The sequence below is a fragment of the Pipistrellus hanaki genome, assembly GCF_964339955.1.
Source record: "Pipistrellus hanaki genome assembly, chromosome: 12".
Classification (NCBI taxonomy): Eukaryota; Metazoa; Chordata; class Mammalia; order Chiroptera; family Vespertilionidae; genus Pipistrellus; species Pipistrellus hanaki.
The window spans coordinates 22,203,142-22,223,316 of record NC_140514.1 but is presented as its reverse complement, the minus strand read 5'-3'; the positions used below and the strand labels follow the sequence as shown (position 1 = coordinate 22,223,316).

General features: G+C 53.3%; 1 protein-coding gene across 2 annotated transcripts in view; it reads right to left on the bottom strand.

The window, feature by feature from the left end:
- The window catches only part of TTC7A (tetratricopeptide repeat domain 7A), a 106,690-nt gene that overhangs the window by 66,761 nt on the left and 19,754 nt on the right, over nucleotides 1-20,175 (bottom strand). For both annotated transcript variants that reach the window (XM_084901001.1, XM_084901002.1), the window contains 2 exons: nucleotides 9,493-9,623; nucleotides 7,472-7,587 (listed from right to left, as the gene is read on the bottom strand). In XM_084901001.1, coding sequence (XP_084757127.1) covers nucleotides 7,472-7,587; nucleotides 9,493-9,623 — 247 coding nt within the window. The remainder of the gene's footprint in view (nucleotides 1-7,471; nucleotides 7,588-9,492; nucleotides 9,624-20,175) is intronic.

The following is a 20,175-nucleotide window of genomic DNA, read 5'->3' as shown; positions in this document are numbered from 1 at the left end:
CCACCACCAGGAGAGAGGAAACAGACAGACTGCATGAGCTCCCGGAGAGAGGAAATGGCTGGCTGGCGAGTCTGCCAGAGAATCCTGACCTGGCAGCTGGGCCAAATGGCCATTGGCTGAGGTGGGGCTGGATCCTGGGACCTGTGGGTGATTTTCCACTCTGTGGGCCGCCTGCCAGCTGCCTCCCTGGCAGCCTGGCCCAGGAGGCCAGAGCCAAGAGGGACCGTGGCCCCTTCTTCCACTCTAGCACAAGGACTATCAGGGGGCACGGGCATCACCTGGGGGCTTGAGAGAAATGCAGGTCTCAGAGTCCCTGCTCCCCCTAACACACACACACACACACACACACACACACACACACGCACGCAAGGAGTTAGAACTGCATTTTCACAAGATCCTTTGTTCAAAAAATTGGGTATTTTTACCATTCTCAAATCTGTAAGGGCTTTTGGTATAAAAATAAATCCCCAGGAATTCTTTAGCTAAGGAAATAATCACCCTCAGGCACCTTTTGGGGGAAGCCCAAATTTTATTAAATGCATTTCGAGAAAACCCAACACACGGGTCCCAGCGGCCAAGGACCGAAGAGGGAGAGATTTGGGCTCCTAGCTGGCGTTGACCTGTCGAGGTGCTGGGAGCACCCCTCAGCTCACCCCTCCAGGAAACAGAAACCAGAGGGAGGTTTGTCCCACCAACCTAAGCAATCCTGCCCCAAAGCCTCAGGCTGTCCGCCTCAGGGAGAGCAGGGCTTTTCCAAGCCCCGGGAGAGGCCGGCTTGAAAGATCTCTTTGTTCTGTCTCTCATGCTGACCTTTCTGAGCAGAGAGCTGCCACTTTTCACAATATCCAAACAGGGGCTCAAACACACCCTGGCCCAGAATCAGGCTGCACGTGGAGAAGCCAGAAGCCACCGGTTCCACCTCCAGGAGAGCAGGAGGACTTGTGAACGCCGGGGCGGTCACGGAAACAGCTCCGGGAGGCCCCCAGCAGGCCGCGCAGGAACGCTCCCCGGGGCCCCTGCCAGCAGCAGGCAGCAGTGCGGGTTTCTCTAAGTGCTTCTGCTCCTTCGGTTTCACAGCTTTTACAAGGTGGCTGAGGCAGGCTTTGCTCTCCCAGGACCAGCACAGCGCTCGGCACACAGAAGTTACTCAGGAAGTCCATGTGGAATAAACAGCCCCCACTTCCCAGAAGGAACATGAAAGCCTGGACGATGCCTGCCTTTCCAGGCTACCACGCCCCCGAGGGGAGAGGCAGGCTTACCACAGGCACCACGAGGCTCGGCTTTTACTGCCTTTTCACTCACTCCCTTTTCACACACTCCCTTCTCTAGTGTTTGGTTTTGGTATAATGAGCACATGTAGCTTTAGTAATTAAAAAAATTTTTTTTAAAGAACATGCACAAGACATAGCCCACCTGAGAAAGACACCTTTCCTCCCCAGCCATGAGAACTCCAAAGACTCACAACTGACTAAATCTTTGCAAAGTGCCTGGTCACCAGGCCTGTTCTCAACAGGCACCTCACAGATACCTGTGAGATGAGCTCAGAGAGGTGCCTGAGCATTGCGCGCCTGGCCCTATGTGGAAGGAGCTCAGTCTGTCATAAGTTAGCTGCTCCTGATGTATTCAGAGCTTAGCAAACTGTTTTGCATACGCTAAGACTTGACTAAGTGATCCATACTCCACACACACACACACACAAAATTTTTTTTTTTGGGGGGGTGTTAGTTTGATTTGAAACAGTGACTAAAACAGTGCCTGGAATTTATGGCCTGTTCAAACAAGGTGCATATGACCCTGGCCAGAAGTCCCGTCTCAGGGCTGGCACTACAAACGGTATGTGAGAGGTTTCCGCTCAAAGGCTCAGAAGAGCACAGATAGCTGGCAGATCCCAACAGCAGGAGGGTTGGTTCCGGAGGCAAGGTCGGGTGAAGTTCAAAGGTTATCAAGCTGTTCACACCATGAGTTTGGAAAACTAAGGCTCCGCTCTTCACACCCAGAAAGAGGCTGTGACACCCCTTGTGGGGCTCTGAGGAGGTCCAAGCAAGGGACTCTCTCCTTCTAGTGAGGTGGGGGCGAGGCGGGGCGTGCTAACAATAAGCAGGCTGTGCATTCAGAGGCTGGCGGACTCAGAGGTCTCCCTGAGCCCCAGAATGTGACACAGACCACCGAGAGGTTCTCCTGGGCTCCACTCCGGAGTGATTCCCCCTTAGAGTGATATGCTCATTCCCCCCCACCCCCCCATCCAGCACTGCAGATACTGGGTGGCTGCTGAGAATAAGACAAAACTGACTGAAGACCACCCTCACAGGGTCACTAAGAAGCAGGCTGGGTTTTCTAAGGTGCCTCCGCATAACCATCTGTAGCCCTAACTGCCTTAGTTGCTTTTCAACTCAGCACCTACTTGACAAGGTGAAGCGCACACAGGTAGGTACACACACACACACACACACACACACACACACACACGGCAGAAGGGGAGAGTGCTTTCATAAGGCTGAACAACCTGCCAAGCTCCTGGAAACTCCCTTAGAAAACACACACTCCCTTCTCTATTGTTTGGTTTTGGTATAATGAGCACATGTAGCTTTAGTAATTTAAAAAAAAATTTTTTTTTAAAGAACATGCACAAGACATAGCCCACCTGGTTGAACACACAGGGCCTATGCTCACTCCCAGCCTTGAGCCAAGAATGGGCTCTGCAGGGCTAGGCAGAAGGAAGAAAAAAGATCCCCCCCCCCCCCCGAGAGAAATGGCCCCTTGCTCACTTGGAGGAAAAGGGCTAACTGGGCTCATGTTCTTATTCTTGGGAGATGCCCAGAGACTTGGTCCTCGTGGTCAAGGCCAGGGAGGGACAGTCAGCTTCCAGGGCATTGTATTGCCCCAGCTCCCCTGCTGCCTCGCCCCCTGGGGCTACTTCCTGCAAAGGAAAACCAAGCCTCCCCCCGCAGCCAGGGCCCTGGGCCCAGCTACCCTCCCTCCCTCCCTCCTCCCCAAGAACATGCCAGAAAGGTGCCCCCTCCTGGCAGCGGGCATTCTCAGAACTGCCTGGGGCGAGGCTCCAACCAGAGTCCACGGCTGCCCTCTGGTGGCCATGAGGGGAGTCGAATGCCAGGCAACTCAGACCCTGCCCTTTGGGAGGGGGAACTCCCAATTCTTGATGGTCCTTTCAAGCCAGCATTTACAGTTCCAGGTCAATCAGGCTCTGTGTCACCAGCCACAGAGCAAGGGCAGGAGTCATCTGGGGGAATTAACTGCTGGATCAATAGGGCAATAAGGCCCCTGGAAAAAATGAACGTCCCTCAGACACACTGAGTGAGTAACCGGGCAGCTCGAGGGAGGCCCAGGCTTCGCTGCAGCTCAGAATAAAAGTGCTGCCTGCAGCCCCAGCAGACGCCACCCCCTCTGCACAGTGGAGAACACCACACCCTTTAGTTATGTCAAATCCCCGAGGGAGGGACAGGGCTGGGTCCTGGGAGCAGGCACTGCTGTGGCCATCTGGTCTCCCAATTCTCGGCAGGGGCTCTGCCCCGGGCCCTCTGGGGGCTGTGTTCTCCCCAAGTCCAGGTAGGCATGAGCGCTGGCTCTCTGATGCCCACCCAGAAGCAGGTCCCACCATCTCTCCTGGCCCTCAGGCCCTAAGGAACCTCTTCTAGTACCCACGCTGCTCCTGGTTCCTGGCTCCACTCCACTGGGCCCGGGAGGAACTGTGTCCTAGGCGTCCACCTGCCCAGCAGCCCCCGCCTCCCTGCCTTTTCCTCCCTAGCACAAAGTGGGCTGGCCAGTATTGTTGGCTCCTTCACTGTTGACTCCCAATGGGATGTGAGCTCCATGGGGCGGCGGCGGGGGGGGGGGGGGGGGGTCACCTTGTCCTGTTCCCGGCTCCAATCCCAAGTCAGGAGGGGTGCCTGGCACACTGTGGCTTTTCTCTGGGCTTTCTTACCTTAGCCCCACCCCCCTACTAAGCCATGACCCCTGTGGATGCACGCCACCCCCCCTCTACCCCCCCCCCCTCGCAGCAAAGAATCCAGTAAGTGGGGGTGAATATAACCAGCAGGAAATGGCCTGCAGCACCCTCCCTCCCCTCTTTTTTTAACCAAGTATGTTTTGTTTTGTTAAATATTTTTTTTAAATTGATTTCAGAGAGGGAGAGGGAGAGGAGGGGCAGGGTGCTAACAATAAGCAGGCTGTGCATTCAGAGGCTGGAAGAGCATGTTCTCCCCAGCAGGATGCAGAGGTCTCCCCATGCCCCAAAATGGGACACAGACCACCAAGAGAGAAACATCCACGATGAGAGAGGATCACTGATTGGCTGCCTTCTGCACACACACACCCCCCCACCCCCTCCACTGGGGATGGAGCCCACAACTCGGGCATATGCCCTGACTGGGAATTGAACCCTGACCTCCTGGTTCACAGGTTGATGCTCAACCACTGAGCCACACCGGCCTGGAGCCCTTTAAAGGACTTTCCAGAGCTGCCCTGGAGGAGAAGACACCATGCGGGTGTCTGGGTCCCAATCTCCCCCTGACCTTCTGCTTCTCACATCTTCGGCTAAGACACTGGTTCTCAACGGGGGGGGGGGGGGGGGGGGGGGGGGGGGCGATTTTGTGCCCCCACCTCCACCCCAGGACATGTGTCAATGTCTGAAGACATTTTTGGTTGTTACACTTTGGGGTGAGGCAGGCAGGTACTGGTATCTAACAGGGATGCCACTAACACATAAAGGACAGGCCTCCTCAGACCCAGGTCAGCACCAGACCTGCTGACAACACCACCTGTTACCCTGTGGCTTCATCTCCTTCCTTCAGGAAAATGGGGATTTACTAGTGCCCACGTCACAGCACGCTGCCCGGCATGCAGAAACTACAGACCAATTATTAGCTAATACTGAGGAGAAAATTGTGAAGAAATAATGAAAGCCCATTATTATAAATAATGAAGGGCACAGGGCTGGGACCTCTGCTTTACGTATCTGCCACACTCTGGGACCGCCTCTGAGTGGGATGTGGCCCCAGGAAACTAGAAGTTTGGGCTGCTCCCTTGGAAAGAAACGATGATTCAATTTCCATTCCTCTTTATTAGGGCGGCGTCAGAGGGTGGGCGGGGATGGGGGAAGGAGTCAGCATCCTGATTCTAAGGACTTAGTTTGTGCTACAGGAGGAAAAGAGTTTGAAAGGAGGGGAGCAGAGTGACAGGAACGGAAAAGTAACTGAAATTACTTGGGGTTTCCTGCAGGGTGATGGCTGATTAATGCCTCTGCCCACTGCTGGCAACACATACATGCACACGTGCACGCACACAGGCACACACAGTTTGAGCGTGCAGAATGCAGAAGACAGGAAACGGGTCACTCTGAAGAGGGTGTGGGACCAGCTACAGGAAGAGGAGCCACCCCCTTGGGGAATGGAAACTCGGGGCCTGAGAGGCAGTGAGAGTCCCGGTCAGCATACCAAGAATCAGCCCGGAGACCGGAACCCTCATCAGATCCTCCTGTCCTTCTCCCCCACACCCCTCAGGCTGCCCCTCTTCACTCCAAACTGGAAAGGGCATAGCTTTCCAGGGCACTCAGACCGGAAGCAGAAATCCCAGGGGGTGAGGTCAGGCAAGCTACCCAACCTCTTTGAGCCTTTGTGAAGTAAGGTCACACGACCTTGTGTAGGTCGCATGGTCCAGCCCGGCACACAGCAGGTGCTCGGAACTTGCTGGTCTTCTCCCCTCTTCCCTCCCGGCCACCCTGGCGTTCACCTTAACTTCATGGCGCCTACAGAAAAGGCAATGAGGGGACAGGAAGCAGGCAGCCCTGAGGGGTGGGCCTCAGCGGAGTGGGCGTTAACTGTAATGCCTCCGATGCTCAAGGGATCTTTTCGTTCCCTCCCTCTTCTGGAACCCTCACCCAGAAGCTCCCAGTCAGAGGGGAGGAAGCAGAGCTGGAGGCATGATGGGGGGGCAGAGGGACTTGCTCAGGGACATCGCTGGCTTCCATCTCCCGGGCCCTGTCCTGAAGTCCTCTAGATCAGTGTTTCCCAAACTTTTGACATATGTGTACCCCTTCTACAATTTTCATAACGCTGAGCACCCCTCCTACTCATGAGAACGTAGAATTAGCACAGTGCAGTGCATATCCCCACCAAACCCCGGTGCAACACGTACCCCCACCAAACTCTTCCCGTACCCCTGGGGGTACACGCACCACGCTTTGGGAAACACTGCTCTAGATGGTGAGGGCACCCACCAAACTCTTCGAACCAGATGCTGGGACCACACCCACCACGCCTGAGCACGCTCAGGGGAACAAACGCTAGGCTGTGAGCATCAGGGTCTTATTAACCCCAGGGCTTCTGCTGAAAACAGGGTAGCCTAGTGGTTAAGAGTATCCGACAGGAACTGCACACATAATCCTGGCTCCACACATGACAGTCACTTATGTTCTCTGTGCCTCCGCTTCCCACCTGCAAAGCGGGGATGCTAATAATAGCACCCTGCCTCAGGGGGCTGTTGGGAGAATTAAATATACATGCAAGCAAAGCACTTAAGTACTTGGAGCAAAGTCAGCACTTCATAAGTGCCACGTGTCAGTGTAATGAATAGTTGTTGAATGAATGAATGAATGAACGAATGAATGAACGAATGAATGAACAAACGAACCAAGGGGACAGAATATTGAACTCAGAACTGTCCCCTCCCACAAAACTGACTCTATGGGGCTCCCGTGCAGAAGGAGAAGGGCATCTCTTCGACAAGAGGCCTCGGGAGTGAGGGCTTCTTATACTCGGCAAACTCTTTTCTATGAAGGGCCAGAGCGTAAATATTTTAGGCTTTGCATTGCAGGGTCTCAACCTCAACTGCTCAGCTCTGTGGGTGAGAAAATATGTCCATAATGGGTGTGGCTATGTTCCAATAAAACTTTATTTGCAAAAACAGGTTTCGGAGGTTCGGCAGCCCCTTCTCCCAAATCTCTGCAGATAGGGGCCGAGGGCAGCATCTCTTCGCATCCCCCATTCATCCCTGAGCTGCCGCTGCTGCTGACTAAGGATTCCCCCGGGGGAGGGGCAATGCAGTCTCCAGCTAGAGGGAGGCAGCCAGGCCCAGCCTCTGGGGCAGCAAAAAAACAGGAACCAGCCCTCTGGGCCACTGTCTCGCTGAAACTGAAGCGAAATGACTTCAACCAACACCCTAGGTGCCAGAGCGCGATACAGATGGACACCCGAGGCCCAGGGCCCGGTCCTCCGCTCTCTCCCGTCTACAGAGGCCCGCTCTCCCCGAAGCATGTACAGGCTTTATTGCTCCTGAACCTCGGCCCTTCCCCACTCGGAACGGCTTGATGTGACCCAGGTGAGCAGCCCCACGGGTCCCCTCCAGGGCACACACACACCCAGGGAAGAGGGAGGCCACACTAAAGGCCGCTGCCGTCAGGAGCACCCGGCCCAGAGAAGAACTTCTGCGTCCCACTCAGCGGCTGCCGGCGACCTACCCCTTCTTCAGGTTCGTCACGTACGCGCTCTGCAGGGCAGCTTCCAGGAAGTAGGTGAGCTCGTAGTCCACAGGGTGAGAGCCTTTCAGGTGCCTCGACGTGGTGTTATTAGCGACCTGGGAAGGGAACAGAGAGAAAGCCACCGTCTCTCAGTGCTGAGGGTCCACCCCATGGGAACGGTGCGGTTCTCAGGCCAAATCCAACCCAACCTGCTTTCATTGACAACATGTCCATAGCACTCTCTCCCCACCCGAATGCCGGATGGCACCACAGGCCTACAGAGCTGGCATTGTCTGCATTTGACAGATGAGGTAACGGAGGCTCAGAGAATGCCTGAAGTCACAAAGCTGGCACGCGCCCGATCTCAAACTCAGGTGTGGCCAGCTACCGATTCCAGGCTATTTCTACTACTTATTGGTCCATTCACTCAGCAAACACCCGAGTGCCTCTCCTATGCCAGGCCCCCCCACTGTCCCTGTCAAACAATTATGAAACGTCCACAGAGCTCAAGGGCAGGCCCCCCAGGTTCCAGAAAAGCTGAGGAACAATTATGTTATTAACTGAGCTGTCCTTATTAACGGGGCTCTAAGCCTCTCAGCCCCACCACGACTGGCCTGCCTTCATGATGCCACTTCCCTTCTCTGATCCAATAAAAATATCGATGAGCCAGCCGCCTTATTTTTCAGAAATCAAAATGAATTAAGAGATGTTCTCAGCCGAAACCGGTTTGGCTCAGTGGATAGAGCGTCGGTCTGCGGACTGAAAGGTCTCAGGTTCGATTCCGGTTAAGGGCATGTACCAGTATGGGGTGTGCAAGAGGCAGCTGATCAATGTTTCTAACTCTCTATCCCTCTCTCCTCCTCTCTGTAAAAAATCAAAAAAATAAAATAAAGAGATGTTCTCAGCTCCTCAGAGGTGGGGGCTGGGTCTTCCAGAGGAACACAGCATTTCTGAGAATGCACAGGGTTCCCTGGCTGGCCCTTCCTCAACGTGGCACTGATTCCAGGCCTGAGCACCACTGCAGCTCATCAACTTCATCTCCTTTTTTTTTAAAATATATATTTTATTGATTTTTCACAGAGAGAAAGAGAGAGGGATAGAGAGTCAGATACATTGATGAGAGAGAATCATCAATTAGTTGCCTCTTGCATGCCCCCTACTGGGGATGTGCCCGCAACCAAGGTACATGCCCTTAACCGGAATCGAACCTGGGACCCTTCAGTATGCAGGCCGATGCTCTATCCACTGAGCCAAACCTGTTTCGGCTTCATCTCCTTTTTAAAGTCAAGGTCTAGGCTTCTGGCTGAATGAGAGACTTTTTTTTTTTTTTAAATTTTTTTTTTATGAACGTTTCCTCCAAACCCCATGCCACTCAAATGTGAAGAGCACCTAACGCTGCTGGCTAGCAGAGATCCATGCAACCTCACGAGGTCAGTTTGGCCCCTCGGGCCTCCCCGAGGACCTCTGCCGGGGAAATGCACTTGGCCCTGCCTCTGCTAGCGCCTCCATCGCTGCTCCTTTCCTCCCAAAGTCCAATGGAGGAGAGGGACTCTGGGGCAGTGCCTCTCAGCTGGGAGGCGGGGGGGAGGGGGTGTGACTCAACCAAAAATGGCTGCTGGCATCCGGTGGGTATAGGCCAGAGGTCCTGCTCAACATTTTATAAAACGCAGCCCCACAACCAAGAATGATCTGGCCCCAAATGTCAGGAGCGCTGAGACTGAGCCCCAGGAGGACTCCGCCAAAAAGCTCCATCACAAAAACACACGGGTGCTGGGTTGGCATCCTGACGTTTGCCCAAGTAGGTGAGTGAGATTCAAGTGTCTCCTGGGCTCGAAGACTCTCAGCTCATAACCACCTCCTCCTGCAGGATGCCCGCAGGACGCCAGTCCTCATCCACTCTGCCATCGCACCTGCTGTCTAAAAGCGTGTCTTTGGAGGCGTGCAAGGCCAATTTTCCCAATGTGAGGTCTAGGTTCTCCAGAGAGGGCGGCTATGACCCAGTGCTGGGATTCCCGGCTCACCTTCTCCAGTTCCTGCAGGAACACCTGCGCGATCCAGGAGGCCCTCTCGAAGCAGGTGATCACTTCCTCCTCCCTCTCAGTCATGCGGTGGCGGGAGGCGATGGAGTTGGGGAGGCGTTCCAGGGAGAGGCCTGCGGGAGGAGGAGAGTACCTCAAACCTGCCCTGCTCAGGGCTCCCCCGGACTCCAGGTCCTTCCCACGGGGCCCGGGGTGGGCTCCACCGAGGAGACCTAGGCTCTGGAGCAGCCAGCGGGGGCGGAGGTCCGAGGAGGGGAAGAGGGGGCGCTAAGCAATGGTGGTATTAGCAGCAGCTGGGATCAAGCGGTGGGCAGACAGCAGGCACCCATGCCCCACATGGGGAACCACACTGTGACACCCCCACATCCTACTCCTGCCTATGCTTCCAGACCAGCTTCTCCAGGAAACATTCTCCTTCCGGCTACTGGGAGAAAACATCCACACCCCGAGGCACCCTGCATTGTAGGGTGGTTATTTATGCCAGCTCCTCTCCCCTAGGAGCTGGGAGCTCCATGTGGATGAATGTGATTCTCTTTGGACATCCACAATCCCCAGCACACGCGGATGCTCGAGTCACACAGCACTTTACACGCCCCTCTCCCGTGGAGCCAGTTTCTATCTCGCCTAAGTGATCTGCACCCAGGTCTTATGGGCCGAGAGTGGATGCACATCTGCTGGTTGTGCCTCCACTTCCCATTCTTTCAACAGCAGCACCTCGCTTCCCCTTTGAGCACCCCTCTGGTTCAAGGGTGATGACCCCACTTCTCCTCCAGGGCAGCTCATACGCCGGCTGACCCACCCTCAGGGCACAGTCAGTGGCTAAGGAGGAGCGCACGGCCCAGTCTGAGCTAAGAAAGAACCGATCCTGGGAAAGTCTCTCTCTCCACTGACTTGGTGACCTGGGGAGAGGTCAGCCCGGAAATGCCGGGAAGAGCCTGCCTGCACAGCCTGCCTGTTATTCAGCGTGAATGCAGTGAACACGGCTGAAGTGCACACTGAACAAAGTTAATATGTTCCTGTTGTTGTTTTTAGTTTATTGATTTTTAGAGAGAGAGAAAGGGAGAGGGAGAGAGAGAGAAATATCCATCAACTGCCTCCTGCATGCCCGCTACCAGGGGATTGAGCCCGAAACCAGGGCATGTGCCCTGACTGGGAATCGAACCTTCGACCTTTTGGTGCACTGGATGACACCCAAACAACTGAGCCACACTGGCCAGGGCGGTGGTAAATTTCCTGTTATGTGTTCTTTGCCACAATTAAACTCTTTTTAAAATTAAAATAAAAGCAGAGTGCTGCAGCAAAAGAAAACAAAAAATCTAAAAATCTCAAAACAAAAAAAAACACTAAGAAGCCAAGAAGGGAAAAAACTGCTGTACTTACTAGAAGTGACTGTGGTAAGGGAAAACAATTATATCTGTGTCCATTTTTTTAAGACAGGAAAGATTGAATAAACTTAGTCTTGAAAGAAAATCAATGATGCCTACACAAGAGTAAAGGTGAGATATAATGGCAAAGAGCTGGTTCTTCGGGACACTATTTGAGCACCTTGCTTGAAACTCTACCCCCGAAATTTATAAACCTCCCTCCCCACAACCTCTTTTTGAGTCAAAGTCACTTTAAATTGTGTTTTTGTCACTTGCAACTCGCACAGACCCGACTGGAGGGGGCTGCCCTGAGGGGGCTGTCCCAGACTGCCAGTTCCCAGTGGCAGAGCCCAGTCTCTCTCATCTTCATGCCCCTCACAGGACATGGCATGTGCTGGGTGCTCAAGGTAGACTGACCGAAGGAACTGTAAGAACAGAACCCTCAGCTCTCTCCTGCCCTAATCCCCTCCCCCCACCCCATCTGACTGATAACCATGTCCTCCCCTCCCTTCCCTGACTATCCACTTCTCAAGAGGATGCCACATCAGTCTCCTAGCTGGCCTCCCTGCCTCCAGCCTCCCTCTCACCTATCCCGCACATGGCTCCCAGGGCGATCCTGCCAGGCTGACTTTCAGCCCTCCAGGAGTGCCCACTGCTACAGACTGAAGTCCAACCTCCTAACGCTGCTTTCCGGGCCCTCCGAGATCCATCCCTGCCACCTCTCCAGCCTCGCCTCTGGCCATGTTCTGTAGATCGGGTATTATGTCCCCCCACCCCCCAAATCCATATGCTGATGGTGTTGGGTCTTTGGGAGGTGATTAGGTCTGAGGGTGAACCCCTCACTAATGGGATAGGGCCCTTATAAAAAAGGCCCCAGAGGGAGGGAGGGTATGTACGGGAGGGAAGGGGCAAGGGTATATGTACAAATATAATAAAAAAAATATTTTAAAAAAAAAGGCCCCAGAGAGTTCCCTCCCTCCTTCCACCACGTGGGCAAACCGTGAAAGTTGGCAGTCTACAACCTGGAAGAGGGCTCTCACCACAACCCGACATTGCTGGTGCACTGATCTTGGACTTCCAGCCTCCAGAACGGTGAGAAGTAAATGTCTGTGGCATATAAGCCTGTGGTACCTGTTAGAGCAGCCTGAGCTGTCTCATCCACCATAACTGCCTCATCCACATCCAGACTCCTGCACCCAGCTGCTGACCCTGCTCAAGTTGCTCCCTCCGCCTAGAATGCACCCCCCAATCCACCCCAAATTACCTCTCCCCTTCTGCCCCGCTGAGTCTCCTCTATGAAGCTCCTCCCAACATACCTGGTCTAATCAACCATTTCCTTCTTGGACCTCGGTCTGTACTTGACACATACCTGCCCCACCATTTCTTTTCTTTTCTTTTTTTAAAATATATTTTATTTATGTTTCAAAGAGAGGAAGGAAGAGAGAGATAGAGAGTTAGAAACATCGATGAGAGAGAAACATCGACCAGCTGCCTCCTGCACACCTCCTACTGGGGATGTGCCCACAGCCAATGCACCTGCCCTTGACTGGAACTGAACCTGGGCCCCTTGAGTCTGCAGGCCGATGCTCTATCCATCTAGCCAAACAGGTTTCGGCTGCCCCACCATTTCTTACATGTATCTGTTCACACATTTGCCCAGCCAGCCTACAGGCTCCTTAAAGCTATCGACCTTACCACATTCACCTTTCCACAACCTGGCACACAGTAGGTGCTTGGCAAGCACGGGCTGGCTGAAGAAAACAGCAAGCCCGATCGTGTCTGACAAAGTACAAAGTGCTCTGCCATCACCAGGTGAGGAATTATTATTGTTTTCTTGGCTACAGCCCAACTCTATGGATCCCGTGACCTTGCCCTCTGCCTGGCTGGGTGTGAGCAGGTCTGAAGGTCAGGCTGCCCCGGCCTAGGGGGAGGCGAGCACAGGACGTGAAGGCCCTTGTCAACACAAAAACTCAGTGACTTGTGTCCCTGAGTGTCAACTGCTTCCTGCCAAAGACTCACAGCCATTTCAGCTCCTCACTGGAGAGGACTAAAGGGGGAGGAGAAATAGTGGGAGCAGGGGAGGAGCTGCAGAAAGAAGGCAGAAGGCATCCCACTGCCCATGCTGGCCCAGCCCCTGCTCCTCAGTCATGTGGCCTGTCTGCCCAGCAGGAAGGTGGGGAAAACACACAAGCTGTCCCGAGACCTAGCCCGGGAGACCAACTGCAGACGGCAGGAGGACACCGCCAACGCCAGAAGGCAGCGTGGACCTGACTTAACACAGCCACCCTGTCCCCGGCCCGATGTGCCGCTGGCTGGTTCCCCTCCTGCCCCCGCTCTGGGCCCTGAACTGGTCCAGACGATGCCAGCGGCCTGGCAGGTTCAGGCTGCCTGTCCCAGGCCTGCGGTTGAGGGGTCTCTGCAAAGCAGTGAATTTCGTAACATCTGTCTGTGGGGTCTCCTGTGCTTCATTTTTCCTCCTGCTCCCAATTCTCCGAGAATTCTGAACCCTGTTGTCCTGGAATGCTCACGGCAAAACCTCCTCCTCTCCGAAACCGTCTTCGGCCTCCCAACCTCAAACCAGCAGGACGTTTCAGCTGCATCTCCTTGCGTGCCCCTTTGTCCTACCTGGTCGCCGTCCTCCCTGCCCACTTCTGACTGATCTTTGCACCCAGGGAGAGCAGCACCTGGCACTGAGGGAGTGGGTGGGAGCGTAGGTGAACAAACACACACACTCATGCCGAGTGTAGAGCCCAGTGGGTTTCTCCCTCTCCGTTCCAAAACTAGCTTTTTTGTGTGTGTGTGACATTTTATCTATCTATTTATTTATTTTTTATCCCCCCCCCCATTTTTTTTTATTATTGATTATGGTATCACATAATTGTCCTCATTCCCCCAATTCCATCCCAAGCCCCTCCCTACATATGCTCTCACCCCCACCCCCACCCCACCCCCGTTGTCCATGGCCACTGGCCAGGCCCATACGCATGCACACAAGTCCTTTGGTTGATCTCTTCCCCTGTACCCCGACCCTCCCCTATTTTCACTCTGAGGTTTGAAAGTCTGTTCGGTGCTTCTCTTTCTCTGAGTCTGTTTTTGTTCATCAGTCTATGTTGTTCAAACCATTGTTTTTACAATGGAATGCTACTCAGAAACAAACAAAAAGACAAACTCCTGATATACATACGTAGACGAATCTCTCAGAGATTATATTGTGCAGAAGGAGCCAGATCAAAAGGTACATGCTGTATTAGTTCAGTTAAATAATATTCAAAAAAGGGGGAAAATTAATCTACATTAATAGGAATCAACCAATCACTGCCTGGGGTGAGGAGAGGACCAACTGGGAAAAGGCGAGGAACTTCGTGGGGTGATGGAAACAGCCTTTGTCTTTGTTGGGGTGTTGGTTACGTGGGTATTTACACTTGTCCGACTCATCACACTATACACTTACGATCTGTGCCCCTTCCTGTATGACGATTTACCTAAAATTAATGGGTGCACGCCTTTCCTAAGGAAGCAGCTGTGAGTCCGGGGAACCGAAGGATGAGAGCAGCGGGGCGCGGTCACTGAGGTGGTCTCTGGGAAACAATTTCCAACATGCACGACAGAAGCTTCCTGGGGCTGGCAATGGCTTTTCCCAACCAGGATCACCCGTTCCACCCATAAAAAGAGGCTTCTTTGCCTTCTATTTGCTCTTTGATTCATAAAAAGGTGCATTTTCCTGCCCACAAACATCTGACAGAAAAAAATGTGCTGGGGACTTCAGCTCGTGGGTTCCCCTTCGCCCTCTGCCTTTGGGCGTTTCTGCCCACGTGGCCGGACTCCAACACCAGATGCAGATGGAGGTGGGCCGCTCCAGCGCCACCAGGCCCTGGGAGGATCCCGGGGGCTTGTCAATCAGATAGGAAGCCAGGGCCAGAAGTGCCAGGCACTACCTCCCGATTCCCGCTGGCCGAGGGCCTCTGTGAAAACACCCAGCTCCACCAGCCAAGGGCGGGCCCTGGTGGAGAGGAGCGCTTGCTCTTTTCCTTAGCTTTCGGTTTGGATGCAGGCTGATGCTGGTACAGCCCTGGGCTCAGCACCCAGGCTGGCGGCAGCCTCTCCAGCCTGGGGTGACTCATCACATCCCAGACAGCTGTCCTTCCAAGAAGCCCCACCCTGGGGGCAGAGGTGGAGAGCACAATGCTTCCTCTGCCTAGAACTTTCCACACGGGCGGGCCCCCACCCTCTCGCCCACCCAGCAGAGCCAGCAGCACAGGGCACCCTCAGAGGGCGGGGCGAGTGTGGGGATCCCGGGCTGGGGTGGGGAGAGGAAGAAATGCAAGCCGCTGCTTCAGCCCTGAGGGAGGAAGCCTTGAGGCCAGGTAGAGAAGAACCCTCATAAATCATACACAAACGTGGGCACCTGAGGGGATGTGAAATGGTTCGGAAAAACAGCCCTGCAGTTCCTCAAAAAATTAAAAAATGGAATTACCGTATGACTTGGCAACTCCACTTCTGGGTATTTATACCCCCCAAAATCGAAAGGAAGGTCCAGGAGAGACATTTGCACACCCATATTCATAGCAGCATCATTCATAACAGCCAAAAGGTGGAAGCAAGCCAGGTGTCCATCGGTGGACAAAAAAAAAAGGGGGGGTTAACCTATAGTATCAATAATGGAATAAGTTTGCTAAGCTGCAAAAGATCCTTACACTGAAATGCTTGCTAGGCAGCCAAATTAAGGAGTGAAGTCGATGTGTACTGGAAACTGTTTCATAAAAATATTAACTTTAAAAAATATGTCTGGCTGGTGTGGCTCAGTGATTGAGCATCAACACATGAACCAGGAGGTCACGGTTCGGTTCCGGGTAGAGCACATGCCCAGGTTGCGGGCTCGACTCCCCAGTAGGGGGTGTGCAGGAGACCGCTGGGCGATTGTTCTCATCATTGATGTTTCTATCTTTCTCACTTCCTCTCTGAAATCAATAATAATATATTAAAATATGATTTATAAACTTATTTTTGTTTAAAACACACACATATAAACCAATAGTAAAAAACTGGAAAACAGCCGGGACCGGTTTGGCTCAGTGGATAGAGCGTCGGCCTGCGGACTGAAGGGTCCCGGGTTCGATTCCGGGCAAGGGCATGTGCCTTGGTTGCGGGCACATCCCCAGTAGGGGGCATGCAAGAGGCGGCTGATCGATGATTCTCTCTCATCGATGTTTCTAATTCTCTATCCCTCTCTCTTCTTATCTGAAAAATCAATAAAATATATTTAAAAAAACAAACAAAAAAATAAAACCTGGAAAACAATGAAAGGATAGATCTCAAAATGTTTACAGAGATCCAAGTTTCCCCAAACACAAAATGGGATTACATATTAGCAATGCCTACCTCCTAGGGCAGTGGACGGCAAACTCATTAGTCAACAGAGCCAAATATCAACAGAACGACAATTGAAATTTCTTTTGAGAGCCCAATTTTTTAAACTTAAATTTCTTCTAACGCTACTTCTTCAGAATAGACTCGCCCAGGCCGTGGTATTTTGTGGAAGAGCCACACTCAAGGGGCCAAAGAGCCGCATGCGGTTCGTGAGCCCCAGTTTGCCGACCACGGGCCTAGGGCGCTGTGAAAATTCGAGTAGATGGCATTATAGCGAGCAGCACCTATGCTGCCAGAAAACCTTTTTGAGCGATGCTCACAATGACCTCTCAGGTAGGGGCTAGCTCTTCCCTAGAACGACACAGGAACAATCAAATTCGGGGCAAAGAGATTCCTTCCACCACCATGACGAAGCTGAAAGTGGCAGAGTCCAGACTAGATCCAGGTCTCTGGCTTCAATTCTGTCTGCTCGCTTGACCCAGACTCCAGGTCTTTCCTTATCCTCACATTAGTCAGAGGTTCCAAATTGCAGGCTGCTGGCTAGCTCAGGTGTAGCCAATGGTGTAGCCGATGGCTGAGTTAATGACAACCCTAGTGTTGAAGCTGATTTCTCAATTGCACCCCTCAAAGCCCTGCTCTCATTCCACACCCCCACCGACTACTCTCAGGGGTAGCCTCCCACAAGGAGGAAAGGGCGGCCAGCAGAAGGTGTGGGGCGAGCACATTGACTTCTCCCTCCAGCCCCAGGGTGTCCCCTCCTGGGAGCCTGTCTGCCGTGTTGACCTGTTTTGTATCCTGCAGCCCAGAAAGACACTCAGCGAAGGCTTGGTGTGCACACAGTTCACGCACCCGCCTCCTCCTGAGATGCCCCAATAGCCGCCTGCTCATGCCTCTCTCTCCGGGAGGCTAGGCTCCCACTCCGTGGACCGCAGTCTGGGGCCAGGGCTACAGAACCAAAAGTGCTGACCTCCTTCCCCGCAGCGCAAACAGCCCACGCCCCTCTGAGAAGGAAACCAAAATAAACAGCTAATTCCTGCCATTCCAGGACTATAAAAAAACAAACACACAACAGAATCAAATATGTCACCATAATCTGCCCTAGGGGACATCTGGTGCTCTTTCTTTTCTCTTTAAAATTTTTAATAAGCCACAAAAATCCCAGGTGAGAGCAGAATAGCTGGGGATGTATTGACTAAAAGAGAACAGAAACAAATCTTGCAGGGCGAGAAGGGAATTTGCAAATTGTAGGGAGTGGTACAGGGCTAAGCCTCGGACTGACCAGCTGGCAAAGCCAGCAAACAAGTCACAGCTTAGAGGGCACAGCCCTCTTAGCATAATTAAGCTTGACCTTATGACGCTCCCTAGATCCTTCCTGGGTAGCTAATGGCTGTGGGAGGTGCAGCAAGTGCTGCCAAAACAAGTGAAACTCATATGAACATTGTAACTATGGTGACCACTACCTTGTTTACCTCTGACTATTAAATAAAGGCTCAGCTCGCCCTGTGGATCTGTCATGTGATCTCTGCAAGGTAAGGAAGATCCACCTAGACCCAGCTTATTCTCCTTGTCTGTCTTTTCTTCATCCTTTACCGGCCCCCGTCAGGCTTGCAGAACCCTTGGCTGTGCTGGGTCAGCACAGCAAATCACAATTTTCATGGCTGCTTAGTATTTTTTACATTTTTACTTTCATAGCACCTTCACGATTTAGCACCTCGCTGCAGCATTTTGGGTGAATGGGGCCATTTTTCTCCACAGCCAGGCCAATCGTTGGCTGGTCAGCCAGCAGCCAAGCCTGCCCAAAGCATGGACTGTGGCCTCCCTGATGCAGGGCTGTGAGAGAGAGAGGGGTTGGCTAGGATGAAACACAGGGCACATTGGTTTTCAAGGGGCCTACATCTCATGGGGGAGAGGGTGGCCACAGCCAGCCCCAAATTACACTCAGGGAAGAGGGTCATTCCCCACATCCATACCTCACCGAGTTGGTGCTAGAGATGGAAGAGGCACAGGAAGATGTGAGGAAAAGGAAGCCTTTCACCATGGAACAGGCCTCTCAGAGGTGCCACTGGGGCTTTTGGGGGATGAATGGGAAAGGTTTGAGATGGCAAAAGTACAGGATCTGAAGCATCCCGCCGCATGTCCATCAAAGCTGGAAATACCTTGGGGCTTGGACCAGCAGAAAAGAGGGCAGCGTGTCACCCTGGATCACAGAGCCCTTGTCCTAGAGTCTGGGGTCCAGAACCCTCTGCTCCAGACAGACCAGACACAGCGCTGACCAACAGGTAGGCCTGATTGTAAGCCACCCCAGTCATGGTGGGGCTACCTGGGCGACGTTCTAGAACACCAGCATAGAGAGACACCCACTCCCTCCGACGTGCACCCCTCTTAGCTCCAAGAAGGTGTGATCACACCCCACCTTTAAACAAGTTGCCTCCATTTCCCTTTGGACTCAACCTGGAGGGCACTGCTCTCACGCCTCTGCAGGTGGTTCCTCCCCACACCAGCTGGGTCTCTCTCGCTCCCCCCTCTGGAACACAGCGGCCCAATCAAACCAGTACTCACTGGACGAGCCCAAAAGCCAGAGAGAGAGCCAAGTCACATTCTGGCCCGGTTACTACTGGTGCAACCTGAGGTGAGTCAGCGCTGCCTCAGCTCTGAGGCTCTGCCCTCGGAACCTTTCACCTACTCGGGTAACAGCGCCTTGATTTTCCCAGAGGGAGCCATCCCTCCAGCTCGGTCCACAGGACTCAGGTGGGGAAATCCCACGCCTGCACCAACCCGGCACCCTAGGTGCTGGTCACTGTCACGGGTCCCAGAGGGCATGAGACCCAGCCAGGCCGATGGGAACGACCCCGAGGCACTCTTTCTCGGGGTGTGAGTGCCGCGTTGCAGGACCATGCAAACCTGGAGATGCTGAGAGAGACCTCAACACACGGGGCTTCTGGATCCAGCTGTGCCTGATGCCACCCATCCCAACAACTTCATAGTGGCATGAGCCTACACGTTTCTAGTCTCTCCCCCTTTTGGTTGTTGCTTTTCCAGATAGTGGGAGTTGCGTTTTTGTCATTATAACCGTAAGTCTGGCTAGAAGGAAACTGATCCCACAAGTGTGATGTCAGCGCGGAAGTAAAGGACTGGCGGAGTAGAGGTCACGTACGGGGAATGAATGAGAATTCTGACGCCTTCCAGCTAAGAAACTGGAATTCGAGATACATAGCAACAGTTGTTAAAATTCAGCCTATTCTGTCTTGAGGCGAGACCTTGGGCTATGGAGGCTGGAACTTTAGGGCATCTGGTGGAACATTCCAGAATATAAGCCTATGGTGGATACTTTTTGGGCTGCTCAGAGTAGGGCCCACAAGAGGGGGCAAAATTTACTTCTGGTATCCCCTGAATGACACAGCTTGGCTAAGGATCCCTCTTCCCTGTGGACAATTCAAAGTGGCTGAGGGTCAAGTGAGATCATCAGGGCTGGACGTTCTCTGCTCCCACTGAAGGTAGAGGAGGAGGCAGGAAGACCAGCCCCTGTGAGGACCGAGGGCTGGGCCGGGGAAGGCCCGACATCCCAGGACGTCACCTCTGCCGTGGCTCTCACATGCTGCTAGACAACCAGATGCTGCTTGGGGGCAAGGAGCGTGTGTACCCCAGCCTCGCCCATGGCTTACCCATTGAACTGAGGGCCGGGGGTGCTTAGAGGAGCCTGGGGTCTGCTGCTTTAAGAGACAAACTTCTAGGTGTGGATCTAGATCTAAGGACCCTGGATCAACACAATCTTTGTCTCTAGTTTCTCATCCATGAAGGTGATCTAATGCCAAACGCACACAGGCTTATTACTAGGGAGTTCCAGGGGGGCAGAGACAGACAGACCCCAAACCTGGCAAATGGGGCCTCAGACCACTCAACTCAAAAGGCTATCCCAGGTGTGACAGCCTGTTTG